The 26,951-nt window shown below is 38.2% G+C and overlaps 1 protein-coding gene across 5 annotated transcripts in view; it reads right to left on the bottom strand.

Annotated features, from left to right (window-relative positions):
* Positions 1–2,659: 2,659 nt before the first annotated feature.
* Positions 2,660–26,951, bottom strand: part of pdlim7 (PDZ and LIM domain 7) — a 142,316-nt gene continuing 118,024 nt past the window's right edge. For all 5 annotated transcript variants that reach the window (XM_043703721.1, XM_043703724.1, XM_043703720.1 and 2 more), the window contains 5 exons: positions 23,001–23,244; positions 15,709–15,889; positions 14,602–14,722; positions 6,247–6,362; positions 2,660–4,440 (listed from right to left, as the gene is read on the bottom strand). In XM_043703721.1, the coding sequence (XP_043559656.1) occupies positions 4,354–4,440; positions 6,247–6,362; positions 14,602–14,722; positions 15,709–15,889; positions 23,001–23,244 (749 nt within the window). In that variant the 3' untranslated portion in view covers positions 2,660–4,353. The remainder of the gene's footprint in view (positions 4,441–6,246; positions 6,363–14,601; positions 14,723–15,708; positions 15,890–23,000; positions 23,245–26,951) is intronic.

Below are 26,951 nucleotides of genomic sequence, written 5' to 3'. Positions count from 1 at the left end.
TAGCTCAATTGGTCATGTACTGAATTGGGCCAGATTTCCCCAATTCAAATTTCAGCAGGAACTACTCAGCTTCCACCTGTCCTGGAAAAGAATGCTGCATTCTAGGGAGAAACAAGGTTAAGCTATTGTTCACCTGCATGCCTAACCCCAACACTGTAGTCTATTTGCCCACTCTGCTACTCAGGTCTTGTATCATTCTAATTGTGACTTTTGTGAAATAACTTCCTACAAAATGTGGGCATACAAGGTGGGCCACTTTGTGTGTGTGTGTGTAAAGACTAAGATTGCTGAAATATTTTGTGTTTGATAGAAGTCAAAAAGTGTGGCACTGGAAAAGCACAGCAGGACAATTGACATTTCAGGTGTAAGCACCTCAACTTCGACTCTCCTGCTCCTGGGATGCTGCCTGACCTACTATGTTTTTCCAGCACCACACATTTTAACGCTGATCTTCAAGATCTGCAATCCTCAGGTTTTCCTAGTCACTGCACTATTTTTGATGCTTGCACTATAATGCCCTTCACTTTTCTCAGTCAGGCTTTTAAATCTGTGCATCTCCCTCAAGTGAAGAAATTTCATAACTTGTTGCACCCACATTGGCAATAAATGTCCTGAATATGGAGATCATCTTTCCAGCTAGGGAAATGATTTTGGGTGTGGGAGTGCAGTGCGTGAATTCAGTGAGAAATAGGGAATTAGTTTGTGCTGGAGTCAGGCTAATTGGGCCCACTACTCCTGTAAACGGACTGTCACTTAGCACTCTTATGGCTGATTCTTGAGTTGGTTAAATAACAGTTATACTCTAGGGAAAAAAAATTAGGCCCTCCAGTACTTATCCATTCTCAGGTTCATCCATGCCTTTAATTCCCGTCACCTACCATAATAATCACTCATACCCTCTAGGTCAAGCTATGACCCTCCACTCATCTCCAATCCTATGTTCTCCTCCTCTATTCCCTTAGTGTGCGTACCACTCCATTCCCAACTTACCCATTATCCATCAAAGACCTCGGGAATCATTCAAAGATAAAGTTGAGGACTGTAATTCATACTTACCACATCAAGAAAACTCATTGGGTAAAGCTCATTCGATACCTTTAAATCTGTTCTAATACTTAATTGCTTATTTTTAAAAAATCTCTATTCATAATCCCACAAAAAATCTCGTTGTTATTTATTATATTATGGGCCCCACTGTGATAATGAAAGGTTGTGGAAGCATTAATACTGCTATAGAAACTGCTGCACTGATTCTTTTCAGCTCAGTCACAGGCTGTCCGTTTTTCAAAATTTAGAATGAAAAGGATTTAAATAATTTGAAAGCTTGATAGTTCCACGTCATATTTTTTACAGTTATTTGTACTTGCATTAAACATTATAGTACAGGAGTTATGATTTTTTGGATAAACTGTGGAGTTGAATTTCTTTACAAATATCTAGGCCTTTTTCTTCATTTTAGTCACTTGACAATTTATTTACAACTGCCGAACAATAACCACGTAATCTGGATGTTTAAACTAGGAACCTTGCCATATTAAATGACATATGGACTTTTCAGGATCATGAATAGGAAACGTTTAGAGAGATGTGGGCCAAATACAGGCAAATGGGACTAGTTTAGTTTGGAAAACTTGATTGAAATGGGCCCTTTAAAATGATGTCTGGTGATTAAAACTGCACACTATATTCTGGAATCCCTGATCTGCACAACTTCAGTACAGCATGAAATCTAGAACCATTTTTAAGTTGCTATATTACAATTTGCTTGTTCATGACTGTTTGAAATGTTTTTACCCCAACTTCTTGCCATTCTCTCACTGTTACTGGATCAAAATGTTGCAACCCTCTTCCTAACAGCACTGTAGGTGTATCTTCACCATATGGTTAAAGGTGATTACTCCCCACCACTTTCTCAAAGGCAGTTGTGAATGAACAATTGTGGCCGGCATTGCTACTGACACTAATATTGCAAAAACTTTGTTTTAAACTGCCAAGTATTTAAAAAATAAAGAATAGATTCTAGTATGCAAGATTAGTGAAGTCCATTGCAGCAACCAGTATTAATCCAATTGGCTTTAATTCATGCCAAACAATAACCACATAATCAAATCTGGATGTTTAAACTAGGAACCTTGCCAAATTAGATGACATATGGACTTTTCAGGATCATGAATAGGAAAGGTTTAGAGGGATGTGGGCCAAATACAAGCAAATGGGACTAGTTTAGTTTGGAAAACTTGGTCAGCATAGACAAGTTGGACCGAAGGGACTGTTTCCATGCTTATGACTCTGCCTAAAATGTTGTTTCCTTGCCTTCACTACCTAGATAGCAAAAGAGTTTTGTCTCCCAATGATGTGGATGAGCCGGTGTTGGACTGGGGTGGACAAAGTTAAAAATCACACAACAGCAGGTTATAGTCCAACAGGTTTATTTGGAAGCGTTAGCTTCTGGAGCGCTGCTCCTTCATCAGCTACTTGGTGATTTTTTAACTTTATCTCTCAATGTTTAACACAAATTGAGATTCAACAAAGAAAAGAAAGAAAAAAATCATTAAAAAAAGGAATGAAACAGTCTCACAATCCCTCTAATATTTTAATTGTAAGCATGTGTTCAGAAACTGTGAACACTGTTCAAATAAGAATGCTAAGAATAACAAAGTACAATTTGAATCATAACTTGCTTTAATGTCAAATGATTATGATCCTCTCCTGGCAAAGTACAATTTTTTTTGAAATACGTAATACGTGACTCAGTTATACTTTTCAGCAAAGGAGGATAAATTCAAGTTACAAAACTCACGCAAATAAAGAAAGCATTTTACACCAATACCTAATACATATGGGTTCCATACCTGTGACAAATGGAAATAAGTTTACAAAACAAAAGTGAAATTTGTGATGACCAGGTTCTTTGTTGCAGCACCTTCCATTTGCATCAAAACTTAAACATTTTTAAAAAATTAATAGGTTAAATAATGCCAAAATATTGGCCAAACCTGTTGCAGAGAAATTTCAGAATATAATACTATTTGTTCCTTTAACACATAGCGTCCTTATGTGACTTAACAAGTTTCAGAACTTACTGACAATATGACAATCTCATACTGCTGTCACAAATAATTTGAGAACCCTCTTTACATACATCATTTGTGATTTGCTAACCTTTATCAAAAAAAATCCTTGAATGCAAAAGTTACGAGATTCTATTAAAAGTCTGCTAGAAAATGGTTCCAAGTAGATAAATATTTCTTTGGTTACATGATAACTCTTTGGCAATTGCAGGCTGAATTGTTAAGCCCTGAAGTTATACCTACACAAAACCTTTCACCAACAGTCTCTCTATGTCGATTTTGTTTTACATACAAGGAAGGAAATGAAACCAAGTTACATTTTCCCTGCGGCACTTCCTCTAACTAATCAAATTTACTTTGTTACACACGGTACTTTCAAATATTCTTTGAAGTAGTCCAGAAGAGATCTTCAGTTTCTCCTACAAGAAGAATACAAGCCACAAAGAGCTGGTCACAGTGACGGCATAAAGCATGTTTAATATTCAATACTGATGTCAGTGCATTAAGCAGTTCTTAACCTGACTGAGCAATGTAAGTCAAAAAAAAGTATACAAAACACAAGACCTAATTTAAGCTTCAGCCAGATTAGATGCTATATACTTGTAAATAGTGAACATATTCCATACAAATTCAAATAGTCTTCCTGGCATTTTCTTTTTAAAAAGTCAAAATACAAGACCCTTCTCTACAGTAGTCCAAGTACAATATCATTTAACCTATATAATCAATTGTTGAAATTTGTATCTTGTGTAAAACAGTTTGGCTTACACCAATAATTGAGCGATTTGAATAGTTTTTTCTAGCCACTATTATTGTTGGACAACCAAAAATAGCTGCAGTGCAGTAACAAGCAAAATTCTAAAGTTTATGAATAAAATACTGACTGATTTTGCCATATATACTCCATAAAAATATAAAAATGGTGAGAAAGGTTGCAAAGTACTTAATAAAACGTGTTGATTGAGTGCAAAATAGTAAATCAGTGAAAGGGTGAGAGAATATTCTTATGCTACATGGATGTCCACGATTGCTACCAATACTACAGCTTCCCTTTTGAAAAAAAATGAAATTAGAAGGTTACATGAACAACAGAAAGTCATGCAGCATAATTGTAACCATGTTCAGTATTCAAAAATTGTCTCTCATTTCATACATTTTTATTATCAGAATTAGAACTCTTGTAACTTTAGTTCTCTTTGTGATTTCTTTCAAAGTTTGCGATAGTTGTGGAATTTTTCTGAGCCAGTTTCTGCTGTGCTCTTTGGTGATCATCAGTGTAGGACTAGATAGTTGAGAAGGCATGGCTCTTGCATAAGGGCTTCTCTTTTTTGGAATAAAATGTTTTGCCTTCCAAGTTAATATGACATACCTGAAACATTAAAGAAATTATGTCAAATAGGAATCTTATACTCCCTATGAATAAGGAACATTCTATACATAATTGATACAAAATTAAGTTTTAAATGTTACACTATAGAGTTGATTTTCATGCAAATATAAAGATTTCTATTTTCTCTCTATTTTGGTATCCCAAATGAATATCATGGAAGTTTTAAGTTTTATACGTTTTCCAACCAAAGTAACAATACGCGTCTGTACTAAATGGGAGTAATATAATATTGCAAAATAATTGCTAATCCTTATTTTACTGAAAATAATCAGTTTGTTGAAGCTTTTCACCTTGCCCTTATCAAAATAATCTGCAAGAAATGCCAATGAAAAGTCAAAGCCAAAATTATACTATAAAAGAGTGTTCTGACTGGTTGACAAGTATAGTGGAGGTGTTGCCATGGAGAATTCACAAGTTAGATGACGACTTATAATTAACTGTAAAGCTTTTTCTAAATTTAAATCGAGGCAGGTTAACTGATTTGTTAAAATTTGGTCTGAGAAATGAACCAGAGAATGGCAGTCATTTGCTTTACTGAAATAAAACTAATGCACCACAACTCAAGCATGCTGTGAATTTTTAAAGATCAGTTTTCTTTTTAAAAAAATACAAAAATGTTTCCTAATTGTCTTTTAGTGTTGTTGAATTCCAAGCTAGTTTTTCAGAAATAACCTCCAGAAAATGCTAAGATTTGAACAAAGTAAGTTTAATTTAGGCTCCACATAAAATAAATTAAGTTGCATAATATTTCAGACACAGATCTAAATGAAAACTAATGTACAATTTATGATCTTATTACTTGCTCAAGAGACAAAGTGTTGGATAAGGCGACATTATATGGTGTCGTTAGCTCCTATGGCGCTAATTGAAAATGGGATAGAAGTCTACAGCTTTTATAATAGTCAAACCAGATGGTGTAAAAAAGATGGAGGGTTTGAGAGTAGTTGAGCAGGGTGAATTGAGTGAGTGCAGGCTGCTTTAGCTCATATTAGTTTCATGCAGCTAGAAGGAGCACCCCTGCGCTTCCAAACTCCAATTCAAAATGTGAATGTAAAAGCTAACTTATATTTCTGATGGCTGCCTCTAGCACTCACTTTAAGGACAACTAGTGTGAAGCAAATCTAATGGGGGTTGGGTGAAGAGCGACCCACCTCACTCCAAATTCAAATGGAATTTCTATTCATTTCAGCCAGCTGCCAAAGCCAAGTAACAGAAGACCCTCAATATCTTGAAAATGGTCTGAAAATCATACAAATTGAACTTGGCCATTATCATTGAATTCCAAATCATTGTTTTACACCAATAAAATGTTTGCAGCAATATTCAGCTTTTACAAATAGGAATTGAATATGTCCTTGAACCAACAAAACGTGAGTTTGAATAATTTGGAAAGATTTATTTAATTCCTACTTCTTAGTGATCAAATTAAATACAATTTGTTGGAAATTTTTGTTATGATTAGACTAGAATGTGACTAAATTAGACTAAATTTATTACTTATTTGAATTATTTATGTATTATGACTGAAATAAAGGAGGATTGGTACCAGACAAAATCCAGACAACAATACTTCATTCACATCATATTCACCACCAATGTATCTGATCAAGATCTTTGAACTGAACTTAATGTGCCATTTTCGCCCTTTAAATTTAAGCAAAATAGATAACAGGTGCCTCTGGAATCAAATATACATTTGATTGCTCTCTTCTTCTTAGTTTAGTTTAGAAAATATCTGTAAATTCGTTAATTTATTTCAAAATGGGAAAGAAAGATAATACTCACTGCACATACAAAACAGGTATCATGCCAGCTGTACCCTAGAGCTTCAAGAAATCTATCGCCAGCATCGATCTTGAAGTCACAACCATGACATTTAGTACCAAACATTTTCTCATAATCTAATGAGTAGAAAAAATACTTTCAGATTTATTTGTACAGTACACTGCAGAATCTTTAATATTATGGTAACATTTTTATCAAAGTTAATTTGATAAATTATTGCTTTCAGCTAATGTAGTATCTCTAATGGGTGGGGGCACCACACTTTCAGTAGGATGTCAAGCTTAGAGAGTGCAGAAGAAGCTTACTAGATGGGTACCAGGAATGTTAGCACTCAAGAATATGGAGAGGCTACAGAAGCACAGGTTCTCCTCCTGAAATTAGAGATACTTAAGGGATATTTAAAGATTTAACAGGCACATTAAAACAAAGTTTTTGGTACAGTAATTAAGGAGATTTGTATGCACTGACAGGAAAATCAGTGTTTAGAGGACACTAATTACGGTAATTAACAAGAGAACCAGAGCAGACATGAGGAAGAATTGTATTATGCAAATTAGGGTGTATGCTCCCTGGTTGGAGGAAGATTCAATCAATATTGCTTTAGAAATTTCAGCCCCACAAATGGTTCATCTAACCATATCCACTGTATCAGTCCTAATTATAAGACCACCCTGCATTGTAACCAGCAATTAAAAGTGAGAACTTTAGATTTTTCATTCACTGGCAGATTTATCCAAAAGTTTGCCATTTTGAGAGGATACAAAGTATTATAATAGAATGTTTGATTATTATGAGGTCAGACATAGTATCCCATTGTGAAAAACAGGTAGGAAAGCAGAAGAAAACACAAAAAAGCACTATAAATGAAACTTTATAGGAATATTTTATACCCTGTATACTCTCTAAAACAAAGTGTAGTTATTTTTTAAAAAGGCAAAACATTTTAATGCCAACCTTCATAATTGTTTTCAAAATAAGCATTAAAAACTGCTTTCCTGTTTACAGTATCAAAAATCAAGAATGATTGTGAAGAAACAGCTGTTGTCAACATGGACTTTAAGGCATTTGATAATGTAGCTCTTGACAGATCTCATGGGATTCGGGGTGAGCTGGCTAGATGGATACGAAAAGACAGTAACTGAGAAGACAGTAGCCATGGATGGGTGCTTTTCCGAATGGAGATCAGTAAGTAGTGGAGTTCCACAGGAATCAGTGCTGGGACCTTTGTTATTTTTAATATATATAAATGATCTGGTGGAAAATGAAGGTGGTATGATTAGCAAGTTTGCATATGATACCAAAATTGGCTGGGTTGCAGATAGTGAGGATTGTCAAGGATACAGGAGGATATAGATAGATTGCAGATTTGGGCAAAGAAATGGCAGATGGAGTTTAATCCAGACAAATGAGAGGTGATGCATTTTGGAAGATCAAATTCAGGTATGACTTGTACAATAAATGGCAGAACTTTTAGGAACATTAACGTAGAGGGGTCTGGGTGCACAGGTTCACAGATCCTTGAAAGTGGCAACACAGGTGGATAAGGTGGTCAAGAAGGCATGTAGCACATTTGCCTTCATCAACCAGGGTATCAAATATAAAGGTTGGCAAGTTATGTTACTACTCTATAAAACTTTAGTTAAGCCACATTTGGAATATTGTGTGCAGCTCTTGTCCCCAGACAACCAGAAGGATGTGGATGCTTTGGAGAGGGTGCAGAAAAGGTTTACTAACACATTGCCTAGTCTAGAGGGGTTTTAGTGAAGATGAGAGGTTAAATAAACTCAGATTGTTTTTACTGGAAAGATGGAGGCTGAGGGGCGACCTGATGGAGGTCCACAAGATTATGAGAGGCACAGATCGGGTGGATAGCCAAAGGCGTTTTCCCAGGGTTAAAAGGTCAACTACAAGAGGGCAAAGGTTCAAGGTGAGAGGGGAAAAGATTAGGGGAGAAAAGTGGGGAAAGTCATTCCACAGAGGTGTGGTGGGTGCCTGCAGGCATGTCAGCAAAGTTTAAGGTGTATTTTGATAGATACATGAACAAGAGCTGAATAGTGGGTGAGTGGGGACTTTGTCGGTTGTGAGGACAGCATGAAACAGGCTAATAGGCTACAGTTGATGTTAAGAAGGAGGGTGTGCTGGAAATTTTGAAAACATGAGGATAGATACATCCCCTGGGCCAGATGGGATATACCCAATGTTACTACGGGAAGCGAGGGAAGAGATTGCTGCGCCCTCACTGTCCACTGGAGTAATGCCAGATGATTGGAAGGTGGTAAATGTTATTCCCTTATTCAAGAAAGGGAGTAGGGATAACCGGGATTTACAGACCAGTCAGACTTATGTCTGTGGTGGGCAAATTATTATCAGATGGGCCAATGGGCTGAGAAGTGGCAGATGGAGTTTAATTCAGATAAATGTGAGGTGCTGCATTTTGGGAAAGCAAATCTTAGCAGGACTTATACACTTACTTGTAAGGTCTGAGAGAGTGTTGCTGAACAAAGAGATCTTGGAGTGCAGGTTCATAGCTTCTTGAAAGTGGAGTTGCAGGTAGATAGGATAGTGAAGGTGGCTTTTGGTATGCTTTCCTTTATTGGTCAGGGTATTGAGGACAAGTGTTGGGAGATCATATTGCGGCTGTACAGGACATTGATTAGGCCACTGTTGGAATATATTGCATGCAATTCTGGTCTCCTTCCTATCGGAAAGATGTTGTAAAACTTGAAAGGGTTCAGAAAAGATTTACAAGGATGTTGCCAGGTTTGAAGAATTTGAGCTACAGGAAGAGGTTGAATAGGCTGGGTCTGTTTTCCCTGGATCATTGGAGGCTGAGGGGTGACTTTATAGAGGTTTATAAAATCATGAGAGGCATGGATAGGATAAATAGATTCCCTGGAGTGGGGGAATCCAGAACTAGAGGGCATAGGTTTAGGGTGAGAGGGGAAAGGTATAAAAGAGACCAAAGGGGCACTGTTTACATGGAGAGGGTGGCATGTGTATGAAATGAGCTGCCAGAGGAAATGGTGGAGGCCAGTACAATTGCAACGTTTAAAAGGCATCTGGATGGGTATATGAATAGGAAGGGTTTGGAGGTATATGGGCCATGTGCTGGTAGGTGGGACTAGATTGTGTTGGGATATCTAATCAACATGGATGAGTTGGACCGAAGGGTCTGTTTCCCTGTTGTACCTCTCTATGACTTTAAGTTGTATGGTGTATTGGCTTTCATTAGCAGGGGGATGGAGTTTAAAAGCCGCGAGGTTATGCTGCAGCTCTGTAAAGCCCTGGTTAGATCACACTTGGAATACAGAGGAACCTCAATTATCCGAATACCAATTGTCCAAAAATCGGATTATTTGAAGGAGATCTCAAAGTCCCGATGGAAACATTACATCAAAGACGTGTTTCTAACAGTGATTGCGTGTTTTGTTTAGAGTGATTAAACAGGCACCGTCTCCAAATGACTGACCTCCCGGCCTCTCTCTCTCTCTCCACACTTTCCTTTGATTTCTACACAGGCGTGTACCCTAAACCCCCCCTTCCCCAGATAATCTCTCCAACATTGTCCTGTACAGGGCAAAGGTGGAATCCGTCAAAACGTTGCAGTAAAATGTTGTGTGTGCATACATGCTTTTTGGAGACTCACCCCATAAATACAACAGCAGCAGCAGCAGCCTTGTTGTTGGTGTACAGTCCGGCTGCCCCAGAAAGGGGGTGGGCGGGGGATGGTGTTGGACGAGGTTTGGGCAGAGGGCGAGGGGTGGTGTTGGACTGGGTTGGGGTCTGGGCCAGTATTGGGGCCGGGGCGAAGTTGCATGGGGTCGGGGCGTGGTGTTGGACGGGATTGGGGCGGGGGGTGATGTTGGATGGGGCAAGGAGGCAGGGGGGGAGGGGGTGTTGGGTCCGGGGGGGCGGTGTTGGACGGATTTGGGGGAGGGGTTGAGGGTTGGGGCGGGGCCTTGCCACTGTGTGCTGCTGCAGTCTACTGAACGAGGAGCAGACTTTAAACACTCCGAGCCCCAGAGGAATGGCATTTAATCAATTAACCGAATAATCGATTATACGAACGAAATAATGCCTGCCCATCACATTTGGATAATCAAGGTTTCCCTGTATTGTGTTCAGTTTTGGTCACCTCATTATAGGAAGAATGCAAAAGCTCTAGAGAGGGTGAGGAGGAGATTTATCAAAATGCTGTCTGGACTGAAAGGCAGGTCTTAGGAAGAAAGTTTGAAGGAGCTTGGGCTTTTGTCATTGGAGCAAAGAAGGATGAGAAGTGACTTGATAGAGGTGCACAAGATGATGAGGCATAGATAGAGTGAATAGCCAGAAACCTTTTCCCCAGGGCAGAAATGGCTTTCATAAGGGGGCATAATTTTATGATAATTGGAGGAAGGTTTAGGGGAGATGTCAGAGGCCGGTTCTTTGCACAGAGAGTGGTGGGTGCGTGGAATGCACTGCCAGCAATCGTAGTAGAGTCAAGATACATTAGAGACATTTAAGCGACACAAGGATGATAGTAAAATGAAGGGTATAAAGGTTAGTTTGACCTTAGAGTAGGATAAAAAGTCAGCACAACATTCAAGGGCCGAAGAGCCTGTGCTGTACTGTCCTGTTCTATGTACTCGCTTGAGACAGTGTAATTATCCGCCTAGGAACTGCATGTCACTGCTCATGGGTTCTTGTGTGGTTGATATAATTAAACAAATTAGCATAGACAGAAAGGTTGCTCTGAGTGTTTTGGCAAGCTTAAATGCAGATAAATCTCCAGAGCCTGATGAAATGTATTCCAGGTCGTTGAGTGAGGCAATGGAGGAATTAGCAGGGACGCTGGAAATAATTTTCAATTCCTCTCTGGCCAGAGGAGATGCAACACAGGATTGGAGGACAGCCAATGTGGTTTTGTTATTCAAGAAAAAAGAATAGGAAACTATGAGCTAGTCAGTCTAACTTAAGTGGTGTAGAAATTATTGGAAGCAACTCTGAGGTACAGGATCAATCTGCACTAGGGGAGGCAAGGATTAATTAAGAGTAGTCAGCATGGTTTTATTGAGGGAAGTTCATGTCTGACTGAAAAGGTGACCAAGTGTGTAGATGAGGGCAATGCATTTTGTGTAGTCTACTTGGACTTCAGGAAGGCTTTTAACGTTCCACATGATTATTGCAAAGATGCACTTATAGAAAACAGTTCAAGCTTCACACAATCACAGACTGGCTACAGAAGAGAAGGAGACTATTTGGCCTGTTGTGTCTGCACTGACTCTTTGAATGAATATACCTAGTGCCTTTACTTCACCTTCTCCCCATTACCTACATAATTCAAGAGGTTTTGCTAAAACTGTACAAGGCATTAGTCAGACAACAGCTGGAATACTATGAACCATTTTAGGAAGGATATATTGAAAATCAGAGGCATTCCAGCGAAGGTTCACTTATCAAAACTTGCTAAGGTTCACTTGGCTGATACCAGGTATGGACAGGCTGTCTTATAAGTAGATTGGGCTTGTACTCATTGGAGTTTAGAAGAATAAAGTGTGGCATTATTGAAATATTTTGAGGGGATTTAACAGGGTAAATGCAGAAAGGTTGTTCCTCCTTGTGCAAGAGTCCAGGACCAGAGCACATTATCTCAGAATAAGGGATTACCCATTTAGGATAGAGAATGAGGAATTTCTTCTCTCAGAGGCTGGCGAATTTGCAGAATTCTTTACTGCAAAGGGCTGTCAAGACTGGACCATTATGTATATCAAAGGCTGAGATAGATAGATAGATTTTTAAACAGTAAGGGAATCAAAGATTAAGGGCAAGAACAGGCAAGTGGAGTTGAGGATTATCAGAGCAGGTTCAATGGGCTGAAAGGCCTACTTTTGTTCCCACATCCATGGCCTTATGGTAATAATCCAATTCCAGCACACACACATTGGAAATCCTCATCGGAAATCTGTAACTGCTGGTTTGTTTATATTCGAAATCTGCACAAGTGGGCCCTGCTGACATACCCATCGTTACTATCTTTCAAATATAAATATCTTGAGTGAAATGCTATGAGACAGGTCAATATGGCATCATATACAAGTAATTCTCTGAGCTTCAAAAGCAACATGTTTATGAATAAAATTTAATTGAAACATCTCATTTATTTTATGTATTTCATTACAGCACCAATTTACTTAAAGACCGTGCAGGACCTTTCAGTAGTTTGCATTGATGAATTCAAAATCTTTGCCCCAGTCTCAATTAAAACATCTGTTTATAGTTTTAAAAGAAAACACAATTCTCTTCATCTTAAGACACAGAGATACTGAACAGAGCAGGTAGCAGTGTGTTGTCAGTGCATTTAGTGGGGCTTAACTGAGTGAGATTGTTGGAGACAAGGTACTCCACAATCCATATGGTTGAACATTGGTGTGTTAGTCACTGGGTTGTTTGATCTGTGTCCAAGTAATCAGGAAAAAAAAAAGTGATTTTCCTGTCTGTTTAGATGGAGCTGTGTTTTGTTTTAAGTTGATGATTTACCAGGATGTTGTCAGGACTGGAGGGTTTGAGTTATAAGGATTGTGGGAAGTTGAGGAGTGACCTTAGCGGTAAATCAAATTCAGTCCAAATAAGTGCAAGGTGTGCACTTGGGCAAAATAATCAAGGCAAGGGAATACATGATGAGCAGTAGGAACCTGGGAATTACCAAGGATCAGAGGGACCTTGGTGTGCATGTCCACCAATCTCTTAAGGTAGCAGGACAGACAGATAAAGTAGTTACGAAGGCATATGGGATCATTAATTTAGAAATGCCCTTATTAGCTGAGGCATAGAGCTTAAGAGCAGGGAGGTTATGCTGGAATTGATAATATGAAGCCGGAATGATGTGATTGTACTGGAGAGGACGCAGAGGAAATTTACCAGGATGTTCCCTCAGCTGGAGAGTTTTAGTTCTGATGAGACATTGGATAAACTGGGGTTGTTTTCATAGGAGAGGAGATTGTGGAGGGTGGGGTGAACAAGATGAAGCTGTATAAAATTGAAAGGCATAGACAGAATAGAAAGGAGCAACCTTTCTCATTGGAGGATGGATCAATGACTAGGGACATAGATTTAAGCTAAGGTGCAGGAGGGCATGAGTGAAGAAAATAAAATCAGAAAGGGTTCAGTAAAGATTCACAAGGATATTATCAGGGTTGGAGCATTTGAGCTATAGGGAGACGCTGAATAGGCTTGGGCTATTTTCCCCTAAAGCACCGGAGGCTGACGGGTGACCTTATTGAAGTTTATAAAATCATGAGAGGCATGGATAAGGTGAATAGCAAGGTCTTTTCCCCAGGGTAGGGGAGTCCAAAACTAGAGGGCACGGGTTTAAAGTGAGAGGGAAAAGTTTTACAAAGGACCTAAGGGGCAATGTTTTCACATAGAGGGGCGCATGTATAGAATGAACTGCCAGAGGAGTGATGGAGGCTTGTACAATTAAAATATTTCAAAGCACCTGGATGGTTATAGGATTAGGAATAGTTGAAAGGGATATGGCTGAATGCTGGCAAATGGGACTAGATTTGTTGTGGTTCTGTTTGCCGAGCTGGAAATTTGTGTTGCAGATGTTTCGTCCCCTGTCTAGGTGACATCCTCAGTGCTTGGGAGCCTCCTGTGAAGGGCTTCTGTGATCCGGCATTATAGTGGTTTGTCTCTGCCGCTTCTGGTTGTCAGTTCCAGCTGTCCGTTGCAGGAAACATCACAGAAGCGCTTCACAAGAGGCTCCCAAGCACTGAGGATGTCACCTAGACAGGGGACAAAACATCTGCAACACAAATTCCCAGCTCAGCGAACAGAACCACAACAACAAGCACCCGAGTTACAAATCTCACAAACTTTGGGACTAGATTTATTTAGGATATCTGGCTGGCATGGATGAGTTGGACTGAAGGGTCTATTTCCCTGCTGGACATTTCTATGGCTCTAAGATGGTGGTGGGAATCTGGAACTCATTGTCTGTAAGAGGCAGCAGCCCTCTTAATACTTAAGAATTTGGATGTCCACATGTAATGCCAAGGCATACAGAGCTAAGAGCCTTGTGCTGGAAAAAGGGATTAGAATAATTAGATGCTTGTTTTCACCCTACACCAACATGATGTGCTGGATGGTCTTTTCCTGGGTTGTCGACCTCTCTAACTATCATTTCTAAACAGTTTATTATTGTATGAAACCCTGATATTTTAACTTTACAAATATGTAAACGTGTTTGCATACAATAATTAACACAAAGTTGTGTGTAAATAAATGTGCTAAAACATTAACTTGACTTTTGTGTAAAATTTTAACCCAGATGGAAGCATTGGCCTACTGAAGTATTCTAAAATTTCTTTTCCTTACCTCTCTCACAGTAGGGTTGGCCTTCCTCCATGTAAAAGGCTTTGTTGCGGATGGGGTTTTTACATGCAGTGCAGTTAAAGCACTTAACATGCCATGTCTGCTTCAAAGCATGCATAATTTCCTATTAGCAGAAAATGCAATTTCAATAAAAGAGAAAATTCAAATCTAGAAATAAAATCTATTTATTTCTCTTTTTCAGCTGACCTACCCCTTAAGTTGATTTCAAGTAATGTACTAAATATATTTGTTTAGATATGGCTGCAACAAAATCTTGATATGTAGCCCAAAATCCATTACCCATGTGTCTCTTGCAGAAATTTGCGATGTTTTAGGGTAAGCCAAGTTTAAGTATTACCTTTTTCGCTGATGATTCTCATCCCGTGAATGAATAAACTGTGAATACTACTATTAGATCATCGTGGGAATTCATATCATAGCTAATAGTTACATTTTGACATTTTCATGCTGAAAAGGTGAAGGCAGATGAACGAAGTCTTCTCTCTCATTTTAGACATTAAGTTCCCCTGAGATAGATTAAGCTGTGCATAACAAAACTGCAGTTCCTCACTCCCTATACACATTTGCCCAAAAACATGTTTTTCTCCAGAAAACCTTCTTGCTTCTATCTTCCTAATTAAAATTGGTCAAGATTCCTCAGTTTTCCACATAGGGCTTTTTAAAACCATATACAAGGCACACCAATTAGCAAAGGATCAATGTCTCAGATGTTTTAGGGAATTCACCAGATTAGAAAGACCTTCAATTGCAGCATTTACATTGCTGACAAGATAACATTTACTGCAACAGATAAAATCAATGACACTTTCAAACCTATAGTTCAACATTAATTACAACATTCATTGTTATTCTTTTAAGACTGATAATTGCCAGGCAAAAGTGCACTTACATTCTACACTGTGTTTCAACATTCTAACAAGAAAATCAACAAACATGATAATAGACTGATTCATGGTTTATCTGTTGAGGTTTCCACAAATGTAAGGAAGAGCTCCTGCTGCATATTTTGCTCTCTTTTGATTTACAAGTTGGCTTTCTTTATACAAACCAGTTCCGCATTTAAAATTACAAACATACAATGTTACTTACACCTACAATCTTCTGTTTGCACTTGGCACAATTGGGGGCATGCTTATTTTCATAACATTTTCCACAGAACACAGAGCCCTTTTCCTCAAAGAATCCTCCCTCAGTCAAGGTCATTTTGCATTGATTGCAAGTAAACTCTTCAGGGTGCCAAGAACGGCCCAAAGCTACAAGATAACGACCTCTAAATAAAGAAAAAACAAAGCCAAACATAAGACTAAGTTCATCTTAATTTTCCTAACTGATGAAGTTTAATGACAATAATATTCCTTCATTATAGTGCAAATATATGACTTTTACAAAACAGATCTTTTGCTTCAGACATTAAGTAGCTTTGTTCATATAAACCTATCATTATTAAGCCATTTGTATACATTTGCATAGTTAAAAATCACACAACACCAGGTTATAGTCCAACAGGTTTAATTGGAAGCACACTAGCTTTCGGAGCGACGCTCCTTCATCAGGTGGTGACGGAGCATCGCTCCGAAAGCTAGTGTGCTTCCAATTAAACCTGTTGGACCATAACCTGGTGTTGTGTGATTTTTAACTTTGTACACCCCAGTCCAACACCGGCATCTCCGAATCATTTGCATAGTTGTACTACTGAAGATAATTTTGTAAGTCACACATTTGTCCCTTGACTTTTCGTGTTAATATAGCTAAGTACATTTCAGTGTTGCAGTTATACCTACTTTCATAAAACTAAATCCCAAGACACAACAAATATTTCCTCCTTTAGTTATTTTAAAATCCAACATGTTATCATTCATCTGGATAACTTTAAAAATTAAAATGTCAAATAGATGAGGAGTGCCAATGCGAAGGGTATGTACCCTCCTCAGGTGGTGAGTATGGAGGTGGAGGCTAATCCTCTATTCCCAAATCCATGTAGAGAAAGGAGTATTTCACCAATTCGATGATACTTTTAGAAATTAAGGTAACAGCTTGTATTTATACAGTTTGTTTAATACAAAATTATTCCCCAAGATCCTTCAAAGAGTCGTAAATGGACAAACAGGGATTAGACCATAAGATATAGGAACAATTTACCCCATTCAATGAGATCATAGCTGATCTTATAATCCTAAAGTTCACTTTCCTCCCTTTTCCTCATAGCTCTTCATCCTCTTACTGTATAAAAATCTGTCTAGCTTCAGCCTTGAACATACTTAATGACCCAACTGCCTCTCCAGTAAAGAATTCCACTGATTTACTGCTATATTATGATTTATAGAAAAATATTTTTCCTCTTCTCTATCTAAATGGAGGAACCTTTGCTCTGAATTTCTGTCCTCTAGTCCTCAACTCTTCCACAAAGGCAAAATAGCTTTTCTGCATGTAAATTGTCAAGCTCCTTAATAATCTTGTGTTTCAATAAAGGTGTCCTCTCATGCTTCTAAATTCCAAAGAAAACAAGCCCAAACTACTCAAATTCTCCCCATAAGAAAATCCCAGAATCAACCTCATGAACCTTCTCTGGACTACCACCAATGCTAGTAAATCTTTCCTTAGACAAAGGGATCACAACTTCCACAGATTCCAGGTGTGGTCTGACCAGAGACTTGTATAGTTTAAACTTCATGTTTATGTGCTATTCCTTTTGAAACAAAGGCCAACATTCCATTTGCTTCCCCTATTATGTGCTGAACTTGGATGTTAGTTTCTTGTAATTTATTCACAAAGATCTGCCAATCCCTATGTGAAACAGCTTTATGAATTCTTTCCCATTTAGACAATATTTAGAGCCTTCTATTCTTCTTGCCAAAGTATACAATCTCACATTTTCCTACATGATATTCTATTTGTCTAGTTTTTGCCCACTCACCTAATTAGTCCATATCCCTCTGTAGACTCATTACATCAGCTAACTTGTGTTTCGTGTTAGCTGCATACATGGAAATAATACATTCACTTCCATCATCTAAGTTATTAATATACTTTGTGAATAACTGTGGTTCCAGCATGATTCCAGTGACACTCTACTAGTTACAGGATACTGTTCTGAAAATACAGACCTTCTCCCTACACTCTTCGTTAGCCAGTCTTCTATCCTGTTAATATACTACCACCAACACCATGGGCTCTTATTAAGTAGCCTAATGTGTGTACCATATCAAATGCCTTTTGGAGATTCAAATATATTACATTGGTTCCCCTATATCTATCCTGCTCATTACCTCCTTAAAGAACTATAATAAATTTGTCAAGCACAATTTGATCTTCTATTACATCTTAGACTCCAGCACGTTCCTAACGATAAATACTAAGCTAAGTAGCCTCGACTACCTGTTTTGTCTTCCTTTCTATGTGAATAACTGTCACATTGACAGCTTTCTAATTCTGAAACTTTTTCAGAACCTAAGGATTCTTGAAAGATTGCTACTAATGTAACTGCTATCTCTGTACCTAATTCTTCTAAAATCTGTGGATACAACCCATCAGGTCCATTCAGTCTGAAGGCTCATTAGTTTCCCAGAGTATATTTTCTCTAGTGATAGATTTAGTGCCCTCCGACCCTTGACTATTTAGTATTTCTGAATGCTAGAATTGTCCTCTACTATGAAGAGTGATGCAAAACATTTATTCCTGGCTCCCTTTTATTTTCCAGCCTTATTTTAAAGTCATAAAGGTCGACACCACACAAAGGCCCTTCAGTCATCGAGTCTGCACTAGTCAAAAACAACCACTTAATTATTCTAGTCCAATTTTCCAACACTTGGCTAATAGCCTTGTATGAGGAGAAAGTGAGGACTGCAGATGCTGGAGATCAGAGCTGAAAATGTGTTGCTGGAAAAGCGCAGCAGGTCAGGCAGCATCCAAGGAACAGGAGAATCGACGTTTCGGGCATAAGCCCTTCCTGAAGAAGGGCTTATGCCCGAAACGTCGATTCTCCTGTTCCTTGGATGCTGCCTGACCTGCTTCGCTTTTCCAGCAACACATTTTCAGCTCTAATAGCCTTGTATGCCTTAGAATCATAAATGTACATCTAATTACTTCTTAAATGTTGTGAGAGTTTCTGTCTCTACCATCCTGAAAGGCAATGAGTTTCAGATTCCCACCATTCTCTGGATGAAAACATTTTCCCTAACAACCCCACTAAACCTCCTGCCCCCTACCATAAATCTAAGACTTCTACTGATCCCTCCACCAAGGGGAAAAGCTTCTTCCCATCTACTCTGTCTACATCCTTTGTAATTTTATAAATCTCAATTAAGTTCTCCCTCAGTCTATCTAGCTCCAGCGAAAACAACCCCAAACTTTCCAATCTCTCTTCTCAATTAAAACTTTCTTGGTAAATCTCCTTTGGTTCCTCTCCAGTGCTATCACATCCCTCCTATCAAGTTTCCAGAAATGCACACAACACTCTGGTTGTAGCCTACCCAATGTTTTATACAGTTCCAAAATCACTTCCCTGCTCTTAAATGCTATGCTTCAGCAGATAAAAGCAAGTATCCCATATACCTTCTTAACCACTTATCTACCAATTCTGCTACCTTAAGGGATTGGCATAAATGCACATCAAGGTCACTCTAATCCTCGATGCTTCCCAGTGTCCTACTGCTCATCATGTATTCCCTTGCTTTGTCTGTCCTGTCCTGTCCCAAGTGCATCACCTCACAATTATCTGGCTTGAATTCCATTTGCTACTGATAAACCTGCCTATATCCTACTGTAATTGAAAGATATCCTCTTCAATATTTACCACCCTATCTAGCTCAGTATCATCTGCGAATTTACTAGTCAATGCTTCTGCCTTGAAGTCTAAATCACAAACAGCAAGGGCCCAACACAAATCCCTGCAGAACCCCACTAGACAAAGACTTCCAGTCACAAAACACCCCTCAACCATCACCCTCTGCTTCCTACCAGTTCTGGATCTAATTAACCAACTTGCATCACATCCCGTGGCTCTCACCTTAGCTATCAATCTCCCTATGTTCACTTTGGCCTCTCTTCTTTATATTTTTATTTCTTAAGACAAAGGAGAATATATTAGTGCCTAAAATCTAAACAAACAGGTGATCTTAAGAGGGATGGAAAGTAGACAGGCAGAAGGATTTGGCAGAAAGTGCAGCTACCACTGGTAAGAAAGAAAAGGTGATGCAATGGGTGTCAGTGGGCAGTGTGTGTGGCATGTACAAATCACAAGTCAAAGAGATCAAAAACTGATGGGGAGGACTTAGAGATGAAGGAAGCAATAAAATTATGAATGAGAATTTTACATTTGTAAAACAGTTCAGCAGTGCAGGGATGTTGAAATTTGATACAGGATAGGATTCATGAGTGCTTGGATGAGAATACATGTTTTGAGAATGCTGAAGGATTGGGAGAGCATTCAAATAGTCACATCTGGAGGTGACAAATGAACAGATGAAGGTTTCATAAAAACTTGCAATGTCATAGTGATAGAAATAGCTTGTCTTTGTGATGGACAAGGCATAGGTCCAGTAGGATGTCAAGATTATAAGTGGTCTAGCTCCACCTGAGACGATGACCATTGAGATGGTTGGAATTAGAAGCGAAGATACAGTGTTTGTGGCAGGAGCTGAACATTCTGGTTTCGATATTTCCAATGTTTAACTGGAGAAAATTAAGCCAAGACTGTGGCCTGAATACTAACAGGAACAGATTATGTGGTTTGAACAATTTTTGCCAGTTGATTGCGATGAAACCTCAGCACCATTGTGGAGAGCATTTGGATCAGTATTGATTAAAAAGGCAGTTATTAAATGAAGCAGAGACTGCTTAACTCCAGCATGGCCAAATTGTATGCTAATTCAAAAACTGCAAAGTTGGGTTTCTTGTAGCATTATTGATTTGTTTTAATTTTCTGCTTTTATTTTGGATAACCAGCATTTCAATACATTGATTTTTTTAAAGCTTTTGCCACCCATCATTTATTCTTCTTCTTGCAGCCAAATTTTAATCACTTTCTTGTGATCTTGATTTATTTACTGAGTATCTACCATAGCATCTTAACCTTGAAACTTACAGTCCTTATCACAGTTTGAAACATGATATTACAAAATATTGATTGAATTGTGGTAAGGTTAGTCGACCAAATGGATGAGACGATTATGCTGTTATGATACACATTCACTGCAATTCCATTTACAAGGAATGAATGTAATAAACGTGAATGCTATTTTGCAACCACTGATCAATACAAATTTTAAGAGTTTTAAAACTTGAATTAATTTCATAAAAGTACTAAAATTGTTGAACATTTCATACAATTATGTTACATATTAAATGCACAAGGTCCCGTCAAACTGTACCAGTGAAACTGAAATTTTCCTGCATGTACTGTGACTATTTTTAAAGCTTCATTGCTACACAGCTGTTGTGCTTTGCAAGGTTATAAATTCCTTTAACATTTTTTTGTCATACTATATTCAGCAGATCCCAAAAAAGCTCAGGAAAGCTTGGCTCAAGTACTCATCATGCCTGCCTGCCATTCTTACCCTTGGTTTGTTCCAATAATTTATGGTAATTCAGATCAGAGACATGGAGGTCAGTGATAACAAAACAAAACACATTGATCACAATAGTTTAAAACTACAGAAGAAATGATATTAAAAAGTTAGGGAAACATCGGTTAATAAACACATTAAAACCATTATGTAGCAATTAATGGTGCAGTTTTTTAGGATTCTAAAAATCTTGTGTGTATACTTGTTCTTCAAAAAAAATGTGATCCCTGTGAAATCAGTCACATGTTTTATACAAACAATAAAATAGAATCCTATGTTTGTAACAGTAAGTATGACCTTTACGTAATGGAATATGACAGCAAATCACATAAGCAAATATCAAACAGATGACCAAACGCATGGTCAGAGAGGTAGGCATTAATGAATGCCTTAATTGAGGAAAGTGAGGGTTGAGAAGGTAAGAGGTTTAGGTCAGAAAATTCCTGAATTTAGGATCTAGGCAGCTGAAAGCATAACTGCCAGTGATGGAGCAATTAAAATCAGGGTTGTTCAAGAGGTCAAAATATGAATATCAAGGTATCTCTGGGATTATAGGTATGAAGGTGTTTAAACAGATAAAGCAGGAATTGTAAACAGGAATGCAAATTTCAAATTCAAATCATTGCTTAACCATTTGTCTGAACAACATTTCATCTACTTAGATTACATTGATGATAATGAACCAGTGAAGATTTACTTTATTATGTAAGTAAGCCTTTTTCTGCACAGTAGTTATGGAACGTTGGAATCACTTTTTTTGTCCATTGATTAAACCATTTCCTCCGTAGAGCTGGCATTTTCCTATTGTGAGGTGTCTAAAACATGTCAAATTTAAGAGAAAATGTATTTTAACAAAAAAATTAACTGGAAACACTTTCAATTTTGAAAGAAAATAGGAAAAAAAATGTGAAAAATAAACTGTCTCTCTTCAGAGAAAGATTAAGCCTTTTTGAACTTAAGTATCACTAACATAAAATGCAAGTAACACAGTTAATGGAAGAAATAAATATTGCTTTTGTAGGTTTCCCATATCTGCTGTGATTCCATAACCCATTTGTTAACAACATAACTTTCATTCTTCAGCTGCAGCCTCATAAAATTTCCAATCCCCATGAGGTGGTACAGGCTAAGTTGTCTGACAAACTTTTCCTGTACTTATATTCTAATTTAGGGAATGCCATTGAAGAGATAAGACAAACCTCCTTTCTACTTTGGCCAAACAAGCACATCTGAGTACTGGACCGGATGAATCCATCATCTTCATTAAAAACCAGAACTCAAATGTTTACCAACACATTTTTAAAATTGAATTCAATTAAAATATCAATATAATATTATATCTGATCTACATACAGTGCATTTGATAAAGCAAGCAGAATCATTTTGCCTTTTATTAATAGAACATATTGGAAGATTTCATGGAAGCTATGGAAGAATTTTTTTTCTCTCCTTTCGATCTTAACATGAAAGGAGAATGGGAAAAGATGCTAAAGGCGAAAATTGAGAGAGAGAGAAGCAGCAATGAAGCTCCAATGAACAATGAAGAGTAAAAAAGGGCAAAGCTGAAATGAAATATGGAATGGATAAAAATTATAACAGATTATAAGAAAAATACAACAGCAACAAAAAAAATATATTTCAGTACTTACCTACCATTGCAAACTCGCTCAGTTATCTAGCGAAGTATGATAACTGACCTGTCACAACTTATAATTAGGAACATATATTTATTGAAAGTTTCTATTCATTATGATCTTTTACATGAGCCAATTCCATGTACCAATCATGAACAATAACTCATGTGCATTCCTTACTCACTTGATAACCTTGTTACAGTGGGCACATACTGGAGTTCTGTTAGTCCCATCAGGTGCCTGCTGTGCTGCCTGGACAATAGAGTTTCGATTTTGTTGAGGGGTTGGCTGAGCCGGTTGAGTGAATTTCGTCATTATGGTGGTAGTTTTGTCTGGTGCATACTTCTCTGCAAAGGAAGTGTCAACCACCCAAGGAGGTCTGCAACTCGGACCAGAAGAATGTGCAGGTGCACATGGGACATTTTTCTCTGGAAAATGAAAGTAATAACTTCATGAATCAATGCTATTTTGCCTGTAGTTTTCATCTGAACCATTTTAAAGGGATTGCATTATAGCTGTGTGAATGTTATGTTCAAATATATTTGTTCATCGTCATTTCTATATCATGTCTAAACTACAATTACTTCATCGATGTAATATATTTAAAAAAAAATGATTTATCATTTATTTTTTATTTCTGAGACTGACAACAAATAATGTTGCAATCTTGACTTCAGGACAGCACCAAGTGCAATGACTCTTAAATCCTTTACAAGAGGTCTCCTTTTTCACAGTAGCCAAAGCCCATAATTCCTTTAATTCACTGTAATTAAAGAACTTGAAAGTTTTAACAATGGTTAATCTGCTACTTTCAGTAAGTCAAACTCAGACTTGACATCAAAGCTGCTCAGATACTGCATCCTCACTCTTGTCTACAAGGTCTCTGAAGAGGTCTCCAGAATGACATCATTGCGATGACTAAAGTAATTAAACGAAAACAAAGCACCAGCATTTCTCCTGTTCAAGATAAGGAAACAGAATTTTTGTGGGCACTGAATCTTCATTTTAAAAAATGTCTCTGACAAAATAAGACATGTCAAATCCAATTTGAAACTGAATAGTCAACAGTGTGCATTTAAGAGAATGTCTGATTTCTGTAGGAAGGAATTAATAGACTTAATTTCACAAACACTGGTGAAGGAGCGATCAGACTTGGATAGCTTTGTCCCTGTAACACTGGGAAGTGAAGGAAGTCTGGAGAAGTGGAAATGCAATGGTCAGTTACAGCCAAGTAATATTAAGACAGACTTGCATCTACAAAGCATCTTTCACAACCTCTGAATGTTCCAAAATAGCTTTACAGCCAACAAAGGCACTTTTGAAGTGTAGCCAGTATTTAAATTTGTGAAGTGCAGCTGCCAAATTGTATACACTAAGCTGTCATAGACAGCAATGTCATCCTAGGCAAAGTATTTTTCTGATGTTGATTGAGAAATAAAGATTGCCCATAACACTGGGAATAAATTTACTTCAAAGTAGTACTATGGAGTGATTTATGTCCCCCTTAGAAAGCAGGCAGAGCTTCAATTTAACATTTCTCCAGAAAGATAAGATCTCCAGCAGCATATTATAGTCTCAGCGCTGCACTGAAATAGCTCAACCATCTTTGCACTGGGGCTTGAATCCATAGACATGTTCGAGCAAGATAGCAACAAAACGAGCACAGCAAAAATGCCAAAGCATTAACCTAAAACAGCCTTAATTTTCTCACTTTATAAAAATTGCAAACCAGGAACATTTAGCAATCGATTGCAAGTGAGTCCCTGACCAGATATTAATTAGTGGACCAAGGATTTGACAGTTTTAATTGTATTTCTGGAATTCTAAGAAGAATACCTGCAAAAGCATGGATGAGTGAGCTGCTTAAAAAGGCTAGCTGCTATACACATCGAACATGGGAAGTACGAAGGGGTAATTGTATAACTGTATATGCTAATAAACTGTCAGTAAATTAGTTTCCAACAAGTACGTGCAGCAGCAGGAAAAAAAGACCTTAAAATTCAGTCCAATAATCATAAAATGACAACAGATTTCTTTTTTCCAACCAAATCATTGTTTCCTAATGCAAAGTGCAAAAGCTGTCCCATTTGGACAGTTAAATCATTCAATCGAGTGTAACATGACTCGTGAGAATAAACAGTGAGTTGTCACTGGCTTCAAATTTAAATGTTGTTTATGGATTTTGCATACAGCTGGACTTTAAGATCAGATAAAACCTGTGGAATTGTCTCCACATTAGACAATAAGGCCTGGATCATTTATTGTTCTGAGGACAGTTAACAGTCAGCAACATTCGTGTGTGCCTAGAATCACTGACCGATCAAACCAGATAAGGATGGCACACTTCCTTCCCTAAAGGTTATTAGTAAACCAGCTGGGTTTTTACAACAATTGACATGATTACACGGTCACCATTTGGCCAATTTTTAATCCCAGCTTTTATTTTCTGCCTTTACAACATTTAAACCAGAAGTTTCGTGGTGTGGGCTGGAATGATATACTTGCAGTGATGTTACCATTAAACCACCACCTCCCCTTGTTATGACCAATTATTATATTTCATCTATTAGTTTTACAAGTAAAAAGATCACAATCAATCTGGTTTCTTAAATCAATCATTTTGTTGTCCATTAATTATAAAAACAGAAATTGTTCAAAATTCCAAAGCTGATTAACAACTTAAAATATGAAAGTATAAATATTTATCCTTCTAAATAATTTAACAGTTTCACGCAATCACACAGGCCAGCTAAATGAACATTAAAGGATCTTTCCTTGCCAAGATTAACTTGAAGAAAATTCAGCCAAATATTTATTACTTTTCAGAGAATAAAAGGATAAGATATTAAGTGTTCCCGAAGGCTTTCAGTCTGGTGACCTTGCAAACATAGGAACACATACATTGTTACTGGGTTCTTCTCAGAAATGGTATATTCAGGAAGTGCCAACAGTAAGTGAAATAACTCCACAGAGGCCAGTGACTCATCATCAAGTCACCCTTTATTTACACATGGAAAGACATTGACACCGATCCAACTTCCTTTGGAGCCATCTCTGAGTGAACAGAACCTCTGACACGCCTGTTTTTGTTTTAATTTTTTTTTTCTTTTTTTTCCTCCCACACTACCGCCTAACAGCAGTGTGCTTATTTTTCCCCCCGCACCCATGTTGTGTGTGTGCAGGTGTGAGACACCGTGAAAGACACAAGATGCACAAATCTTTATTCAATTTCCACCACCAGGAAAACACCCAAGTGGCCAGTGGCAAGCAGTGCCCTTCACATCAAAGGGCAATGCTGCGTGATCAAACAGTGAAGGGGAGGGACATGCCTGGCTTTTTTTTCCCTATTTTTACACCCACACGACTGCCTAACTGTGGTAGTGCTTATTTTTCCACCCGGACCCATGTTGTGTGTGCGCAAGTGTGAGACACAGTGAAAGACAAAAGGTGCACAAATCTTTATTCAGTTTCCACCACCAGGAAGAAAGGAAACACCTGAGTGGCCAGCGACAAGCAGTGCCATTCACATCAAAGGGCAATGTTGTGTGATCAAACAGTGAAGGGGAGGGCAGGGATTAAATCAAAATAGAATTGGAGGAAGAAATAATACACTCCACTCCCTGCGGTGCCCACCTCTCCCTGAACAACTCCAGGGTGTTGGTGAACACTGCGTGATCATTCTCCAGAGACACCTGGGCTCTAACGAAACCGCGGAAGAGGGGCAGCTGGTCAGCCCTAACGATCCCCTCCACAGCCCACTGCCTGGACCTATACATGGGCAGTTTGGCCAGGCCCAGGAGCAGACCACATGCCTGTTTTTTTTTCCTGTTTTTTTTCTTCTTTCTTAGTGCTTATTTTTCCCCAGCACCCATGGTGTGTGTGTTCAGGTGTGAGACACAGTGAAAGACACAAAGTGCACAAATCTTTATTCAATTTCCATCACCAGGAAGATAGGAAAACACCCGGGTGGCCATTGACAAGCAGTGCCCTTCACATCAAAGGGCAATGCTGTGTGATCAAACAGTGAAGGGGAGGGCAGGGATTAAATCAAAATAGAATTGGAGGAAGAAATAATACACTCCACTCCCTGCGGTGCCCACCTCTCCCTGAACAACTCCAGGGTGTTGGTGGACAC

The sequence above is a fragment of the Chiloscyllium plagiosum genome, chromosome 14, assembly GCF_004010195.1.
Source record: "Chiloscyllium plagiosum isolate BGI_BamShark_2017 chromosome 14, ASM401019v2, whole genome shotgun sequence".
In the NCBI taxonomy this organism is placed as follows: domain Eukaryota; kingdom Metazoa; phylum Chordata; class Chondrichthyes; order Orectolobiformes; family Hemiscylliidae; genus Chiloscyllium; species Chiloscyllium plagiosum.
The sequence above is the reverse complement of the archived record's forward strand: the minus strand, read 5'-3'. Positions and strand labels throughout refer to the sequence as shown.